This window comes from Myotis davidii, unplaced genomic scaffold (assembly GCF_000327345.1).
Source record: "Myotis davidii unplaced genomic scaffold, ASM32734v1 scaffold169, whole genome shotgun sequence".
Classification (NCBI taxonomy): domain Eukaryota; kingdom Metazoa; phylum Chordata; class Mammalia; order Chiroptera; family Vespertilionidae; genus Myotis; species Myotis davidii.
The window spans coordinates 101,760-110,830 of NW_006383005.1; the positions used below are offsets into that span (position 1 = coordinate 101,760).

General features: G+C 37.4%; 1 protein-coding gene across 1 annotated transcript in view; it reads right to left on the reverse strand.

Moving 5' to 3' along the window:
* LOC102769384 (UV radiation resistance-associated gene protein) overlaps positions 1-9,071 on the reverse strand; it is a gene marked incomplete at its 5' end in the record, with an annotated part of 166,060 nt that overhangs the window by 95,326 nt on the left and 61,663 nt on the right. The window contains one exon of the mRNA XM_015557473.1: positions 2,341-2,426. Coding sequence (XP_015412959.1) covers positions 2,341-2,426 — 86 coding nt within the window. The remainder of the gene's footprint in view (positions 1-2,340; positions 2,427-9,071) is intronic.

Sequence of the window (9,071 nt, forward strand, 5' to 3'; positions counted from 1 at the left end):
ATAAAAACACATTGAAAGTTATTAATTAGAATACACTCTCGAAAAACAGAACCAGGAGACCTGGATTCGGATCCTGACTCCAAAAGACACTGAGAATCTTGTGGAGTTAAAAGTGATATTAAAAAATTCTGACTGTGTGTTTTCACATAAAATTACAGATTTTTATGTGAATTGTTACAGAAGTAACAATTTCACAAACCAAGAAAGCATCAGGAAAAGAGAAGATATATTTCTTAAATTATTCTCATCCAGGAACAATGTTGCCTGAGTTAAATAAAGAAGGCAAACTATGAACAAAACTGATGGACACAAAATTGTTTTCCAAGCACTCTTGATTGAGCACAGAGATGATGGTTACTTTTTTTCTAATGTCTTGAGAGAATTTTCAGAGAAAGCTGCATTTCCCTGGGAATTTGCTAGCAGCTATAAATGATTTAACACAATGGTAAAGATAGGGCCACTGTTAATAAGGCAATTCCAACTGCTAACCCACCTGAGGACTCTGAAAGATACCCTAGAAATGAAACCCCCAAGAGACATATCATTGCAAGATCAGTGTTAACTAACTGAGCCACTACCAATGTTCACCTCATAACCACCTGCCTACGCATGTAAGTGAGACTTAGAAAAGGATCTACAAAACATGCTTGTCAGAAAACCTTCATACCGACCTCCAGCCTGGCTCTTTCCTACTGTGTGCCCTCAGGTAAATACATCATTTAACACCTCTTGACTTCAGCTTCTACACTGGTGTGTGAACATAAAAAGTTTCTAAGAGAATGAGATCATAAATGTGAAAATGCTTGTAAATTACACTCACTGCTCCCAGCTTCTAGAAGAATCACAGAGGTAAATGAATTGGATAAATCAAGGATAACTCAAGTCAGGGTCAGGCTGATGGAAGCATTCTCTACTACGCCGTGCTGCTTCCCGAGATGCGACAGTCTGTCTGCTCAGTTCCCATTCTTCCGTATCATGAAGGAGCTTTTGATGCTCCTTGAATCTGATTCTCTTAGTTTATGGGCTGCCTTTCCCAAATCCTCTCCTTCTCACTGACTTTGCATTCCTTTCTCTTTTAATCTACTGATTTCTCTAATAAGATCACAGAATCTCATACTTGGAAAATATCTTTAAAATAATATCTATACTCTCATTTTACTTAAGAAAACAGGTCAAGAAATATTAGTGGCTTACTCACATTTCAAATTATTCCTGTACAGTCTTCTTTCCAATACTTAAAACTTAATGCAGTCCCAAACTGAATAGGCTCAAAAATATGAGTTACATATTTTGACACCTCCTGCTTTCTCTACTATCTGGTTACTAAGTCCTGTTCATTCTGTTATTTAGCCTAAGAATTCAAAGTGAAAGTACTTCTCAGATGAGAATCAAAAGTCATCAAATGTGTGTGGTTACTTTAGTTGAAATCATTGTCTCTTAAGAGCAATTTATACAGTCCATGTGACTAAACTCTCTATCATCATGGATAATAAAATTCAAGATTTGCAAAGGAAAGGCCCATTTCATAATGTTTATAAAATAAATAATCATCCAATGGGACAAGAGTCCAATAATCCTTCTGGACTCTTCTCTAGTAGATATATAAGGGATGTCTAATGGTTTGAAATTTATGATGTGTTATGTAAACATTAGAAAAAGACTTCCAAAATCAAATTTCAATGAACCATCTGTCTGAGGAGGGTGAACACAGGTTGAGTGTCACTGTGAACTTTATTTTGAATTGCATTTATTTTGGTAACCTGCCTCTTAGGAAAATGTCCTAGATGATCTACAACACTGAAAATTAAAAACAAATTTTAAAATCTTTCAAAATTAAGCCAGACATTATAAAAATACAGAGTTGCAGCAGTTAAGCCCCTGAACATGAGATTCGTGCAAAGCTCCTTTGCCCTGCCAAACATGGTTCTTTTAAAAGATGAACAGCAGGTCAAAACTCTAAGCTGTGTCTGGGGCTATAGGAGGGCTTTTCTAGTAATGCTGTAGTTGTTAAAATTCTGATAAGTCTAAATTCTGTACTTCTGCTTGCTGCTCTTTCTAGTGCAAAAGACTAGAAATAGCTCATGCCCCTGTCTTAAGATCACTGGCTTCCAATCACTCTCTCCCACTGTCCAAAGAAAGGAAATGACTTTTCAAAGGTTTTGTGAAGGAGATACACTTAAATCACTGTAGCTACAAAATTTATGAAGCTCTCACTAAAAAATGCCACGCCTGAATAACGGCTTCTAAACCTCCCATACATTTCCTCACCCTGAAATGTCACAGACTCAAAATAAGGAAGATTCTTTAGAAAATGCAGGAGGACTCTACAAAGTTTCTTACCGCAGCAAAGAGAAGACATCATAAGAATTGCGAACACAGTTCTGATCCACCTGAAGAAGAATGTTCTTCTGAGCATTTGAATAACCCTAAAAGATATTAATTAACAAATTAATCAAAGTGAAACAATATGTGCACAATTAATCATGTTTGTCTTTTTAACATTATGATTTATAAACACTTCAGTAAATTCAAATTGTTAAGAGATTCAAAAATTACAACTTCCATATAACTAAAATTTAACATTTTAAGCCAGTGAACTCAAAAATAATTTCCTCTAATATTTTTCCACAGAAACAATGTTTCACATTTTGCAGTGAATTTCGCAGAGAAGCCCCAGAAGTCCTTTTTACATATGTGACTGAAGAAGAGTATTAACAATAATATTTCAAGTATACCTAGTCATTGCATGTAATGTTTTTATGGGGGAAAAGGCATTCCAAGTTCCAATTACGAATACCAGAAACAAACATTTCCACTTAGTGGTCCAAAGATGGTGGAAGCAAGGATAGTTTCTAGAGAAAACATGGCACAATCCATAAGAATTACAGAACGGGTATTTATCATTTAAGGCAGATAAAGTAAATAGTAGTTAAGAGAAAAGGGCTCTGGACCCAGACCACCTGATTACAATGGAAGCCCTTAATACACCAGCTCTGTAGTCTTGAGCAAGGTATCTGCGTGTTCTCAGTTTAACCTTGGTTTCTTCCTCTGTACTATGGAGTGATAATATTACCTACTTCACAAATGGTTGTGGGAATTTAAAAAGTTAACATTTGAAAAGTAAAATATATGTAATAAGCACTATATAAATGTTTGTTATAATACTATTATAAGCATTTTTAAAGTTATGTTGCTACGGACATTAAAATACTACTAACCCATGGTACCTCAAAAAAAGGTTATTAGAATATTATGAACAACTTTATGCTACTGAATTTGACAACTTAGATGAATTAGACAAACTACTTGGAAAAATACAAAATGTCAAAATTGATCATGAAACAGCAACTGAGTAACCCTATATCTTTTTTTAAGTGAATATTTTAAAAAGCTGCCCACAAAAATGTTTAGGTCCATATGGTTTCACTGATGAATTCTACCAAGCATTAAGAAATAACATTAATTAACACAAACTCATTCATAAAATAGAGGAAAAGGGAACAATTTTCAACTCATAAGACTAGCATTACTGATGCTAAAACTTGACAAAGACTCTCTCTCTCTCACACACACACACACACACTCACTCACACACACACACACACACACACATACACACAACTGCAGACCAATATCCCTCATGAACACAGACACAAAAATCCTTGGCAAAATATTAACAAATTAAACTAGCAAGCCCTAACCCATTTGGCTCAATGGATAGAGTGTCGGCCTGCGGACTGAAAGGTCCCAGGTTCGCTTCTGGTCAAGGGCATGTACCTTGGTTGTGGGCACATCCCCAGTAGGAGGTGTGCAGGAGGCAGCTGACCAATGTTTCTCTCTCATCGATGTTTCTAACTATCTCTCTCCCTTCCTCTCTGTAAAAAATCAATAAAATATATTTTAAAAAAATAAAAATTAAAAATAAACTAGCAATATATTATAAGAATAAAATCATAACACACATCATTATTGACTTAATTTATTCTAAAAATGTAAAGTTGGTTTAGCATTTAAAAATCAATCAATTAGATAACATATGAAACAATAATTACAGAACTATCTTGATGATCACACAATTATAAAGATGTAATTTGTGCCCAAGCCAGTTTTGCTCAGTGGCTAGAACAGTGGTTCTCAACCTTCCTAATGCCACGACCCTTTAATACAGTTCCTCATGTTGTGGTGACCCCCAAACCATAAAATTATTTTCGTTGCTTCTTCATAACTGTAATTTTGCTACTGTTATGAATCGTAATGTAAATATTTGATATGCAGGATGTATTTTCATTGTTACAAATTGAACATAATTAAAGCATAATGATTAACCACAAAAACAATATGTAATTATATATGTGTTTTCCGATGGTCTTTGGCGACCCCTGTGAAGGAGTCGTTCGACCCCCAAAAGGGTCGCGACCCACAGGTTGAAAACCACTGGGCTAGAACATCAGCCTGTGGACAAAAGTGTCCCAGGTTCTATTTTGGTCAAGGGCACATGCCTGGGTTGCGGGCTCAATCCCCAGGAGAGGGTGTGCAGGAAGCAGCCAATCAATGCTTCTCTCTCATCGTTGATGTTTCGCTCTCTCCCTCCCTCTCCCTTCCTCTCTGAGATCAATAAAAATATAATAAAAATAATAAATAAGATGTTACTTGTGACAATAGTAACACAAAGGGGAACAGAGCTCTCTTAAAATTATGATATGCTGGAATTGGTCTACGGCAATATATAAGAAAAGTTTTTATACAATAGTAAAACTAAATTGATATTAATTTGAATTAGATTGTTGTAAATTAATGTTAATTGTAATCCCAAGGGTAACCACTAAGAAAATAACTAAAAGACACATAGTAAAATAAATGAGAAAAGAATCAAAATGTTACATGAGAAAGAAGATAACACCAAAAAAGGTAGTAATGAAGGAAATAAGAAGCAAAAATGATATAAGAAAGCAAATAGAAAAATGGCAGAACTTCCATATCTGTAAGTACATTAAGTGTAAGTGGATTGAAAGGCAGAGGATGGCAGAAAATATATTTTTAAGCAACCCACTATAGGCTATCTACAAGGGATGCACTTTAGAACCAAAAACACAAATAGATTGAAAATTAAAGAATGGAGCCTGGCCGGTATGGCTCTGAGTGTAATTTATAGCTGCAAACATCTACGTCTAAAAAAAAAAAAATAGAGCTCAAATCAATAATCTTCTACCTTAAGAAACTAGAAAAAGAATAAACTAAACCCAAAACAAAAAAGAAGGAAATAATAAAAATTAGAGCAGAGATCCATGGAATAGAAAATACAAAAACAACAAAGAAAAAAAATCAACAAAACCAAGTTAGTTCTTTGAAAAGCTCAGCAGAGCTGACAAACCTTAAGCTAGACTGAGCAAGAAAAAAACAGAGAAGACTCAAATCACTAAAATCAGAGTGAAAATGAGAACATTATCACCAACCTTAGAGAAATAAAAAGTAGTTCAGAAGAACACTATGAACAATTGCATGCCAACAAATCAGATAACCTAGATAAAATGGAAACAACTCGAAACACAAAAATAACTCAAGTAAAAACAGAAAATCTGAAAAGACCTACAAACCGTCTAAAAGTTTAGCTAAGCTTCTCCTCGGTATTGCTGCTTGGCATCCATTTTACTTGAGCAAGCAGCCCACAAGGACCTTCCCTGACAGCCCCTCGGGGAAGCGCACACCTGGATGGCAGCTCGCAGAGTCGGAAGCAAATGTAAGTTCCTGGTCTGACTTGTGGTCAAGCAGACTCCTCGCTACCGGCACCCGTATGCCTTACGCACCCACTGGATAAAAACCCAACGGAGGTGAGGGCATGAGTGGGGGGGTGGAAAGGCAATGAGGGGATAGGACACATATGTAATACCTTAATCAATAAAGAAAAGAAAATTAAATAAAAAACAAACAAACATGGAGACTACCAAAACTCTGCTCCTTTGGTTTAAATTGACCAGCTCAGCCCTAGCCCAGGCAGCCCAAAGCACTTAAAGGCATGTACCAAGGTGCTGCCTCTGTTTCCTGCCCCTAGGTGGCTCTCTGAGGCATGTCCTGTAATTCCTCTAGAACCTGTGAGTAATAAACTTCTCTATTTCAGTTTCTCTTATGATCTGTGGTTAAATCATAGCTCACCATCTGGCCCCCTATGCTCCACTTAACAAATGTTAATTTAACAAAGTCAGAATACAAGTAAAAAGGTTGAATCAGTAATCATAAAAATCTCAGGAAAGAAAAGCCCAGAACCACATGAATTGACTGATGAATTCTACCAATCATTTTTTTTTAAATAGTAACACTAATCCTTCTCAAAGTCTACCCAAAAATGGAAGAGGAAGAAATATTTCTTAACTCATTTTATGAGACAAGTATTACTCTGATAACAAAGCCAAATAATATCACAAGAAAATTATAGACCAATATCCCTTATGTATACAAATGTAAAAATCTTCAACAAAATATTAGCAAAATTAATCCAGTAGAATATTTAAAAAGGTGTATGCCATTTGGTCCAGCAATTCTACTTCTGGACATATATCCAGAAGAATTACAAGACTCAAAGAGAGATTTTTTACATCCATGTTCAATAATAGCATTATTCACAACAGTCAAGTGGTAGAAGAAACCCAAGGTCCATCAACAGATGAATCAACAAACACAATGTGTAGCATATATTCATACAATGGAATACTATTTAGCCTGATAGAGGAAGGAAATTCTGATGTGTGCTATAATATGGACATTATCTTATATAATAAAAGGCTAATATACCAATAGACCAAATGGTGGAACCGAACAACCGGACATGCGCTGACCACCAGGGGGCGCGCACAGAACATGGAACATGGTGGGTGTCGGCCACAGCAGGATGGTGGAGCAGGTGAGTGGGGTGCCAGCCGAAGTCGGGGCACCAGTCACTGTCTCCAGGGCAAGCCTCTGGTGGTTACTAAAAATTCTTTGCTCCTGCGCACTGTGGTCCTGCCCGGTGCTTGCACCTGCTGCCGGCACCGGCCCAGCTCACACTCGCAGCTGGCGCTGAAGCCACGGCTTACACTCGCTGCCAGCACCCGGCACCAGTCCTGATCGCTTGGCGCCATCAGTGGATGCGAGCAGCGACTGCTGCTCGGATAGCTCCTGAGGGCTTCTCCACCTCCCCCGGCTTCTGAGGGGCAATCGGGGCAGCAGCTGCCACTCACACCCACTGACGGCACCAGCCCTGCTCCAACCTGCTGCTGGCACTGGCCCCAATTGCTCCACGCCGTCAGCGGGTGCACGCAGGGCTGGTGGCGTCAGCCCATGGGAACGGGGCTGTTGGCAGGCAGGGAACCAGGGGCCACGGCGGGAGGGACTGGGCGGGGGCGAGGCTGTGCCCACTGCAGCCTCAAAGCCCACACAGTTCCTTTCAAGGTACATGAATTCATGCACTGTGCCCCTAGTGTTACATAAAAGAAGCCAGTGACAAAAGAAGATCCTGTATGATTCCACTTACATAAGGTACCTAGTGTAGTAAAATTCATAGAAACAGTAGGGTGAGTGCCGGGACACTTGGGAAAGGGGAAGATGGAAACTTAGTGCTTAATGAGTAGAGAGTTTCAGTTTTACAAGATGAAAAGAGTTCTGGAGATGGATGGTGGCAATGGTTGCACAACAATGTGAACTTACTTATTACTACTAAACTGTACACTTAAAATGGTTAAGGTGATAAATATAACATTCTGTATATTTTGCCACAATTAAAAATAATTTCTTAAAAGGATTATATACCAGGAATAAGTGGGCTTTATTCAAGGTATGTAAGAGTGGTTCAATAAATGAAAATCAATCAATGTAATATACACCAATTGGAGGACTCATGCTTACCAATTTCAAAACTTACTATAAAGTAACAATAATCACAAGTGTAGTACTGGCATAAGCCAAGATATATAGATAAGTGGAATAGAACTGAGAGCCCATAAGTTAATTCATACACCTATATCCAATTGATTTTCAACAAAGGTGCCAAGGCTATTCAATGGGGAAAGAACAGTGTTTACAACAAATGATGCTGAAACAACTGAGTAGCCACATGCAAAAGAATGAAGTTGGGTCCATCCTTAATACCATGTACAAAAATTATCCCCAAAATTTATCAAAGTCTTATTGTAAGAGCTAAAAACATAAAACTATTAGAAGAAAACACAGAGGTACATTTATATAACCTGGGATTTGCCCATGGATTCTTAGATATGTAATACCAAAAGTATGACCATCCAAGGAAATAATAAATTAAACTACATCAAAATTTTAAACTTTTTGTGTAAAGACCACTATAAAGGAAGTGCAAAAACAAACTAAAATGGGAGAAAATATTTGCAAATCATATATTTGATGAAGGTGTAATATCCAGAAGTCATAAGGAACTCTGACAACTCAACAAGACAAACATGATGAGAAGGAGAATAAAAATAAGAAAGTCCTATAAATTAGCTACAAAATCCAATTAAAAATAGGCAAAGTACTTAAAGACATTTCTCCAAAAGTTACACAAATAGCAAACAAGCACATGAAAAGATGTTCAATGCCATTAGGGAAATGCAACTCAAAATTACAATGAGAGCCCTAGCCTGTGTAGTTCAGTTGGTTGAGCATCATCCCAAGCACCAAGTGGTCACAGGTTCGATTCCCAATCAGGGTACTTGCCTGGGTTGTGGGCTCAATCCCCAGTAGGTGGTGTGCAGGAGGCAGCTGATAGATGTTTCTCTCTCATCAATGTTTCTCTCTCTCTCTCCTTTCTTCTTTCTCTAAAAATATCTATAAAATAACATATTTTTTTAAAAAACCTACAATGAGATACTTTATACCCGCTAGGATGGATGGATGGATGGATGGATAGATAGATGATAGATAGAAATTTAAGATTAGGGGGGAAAAACAGAAAGTAACTGTTGGCAAGAATGTAGAGAAATTAGAATCCTCATACATTGCTGCTGGAGATGTAAAATGGTCAGCCTCTGAGGAAAAAAAGTTTGGCAATTCCTCAAAAAGGTAAACAGAATTACCATATGACTCAGGAA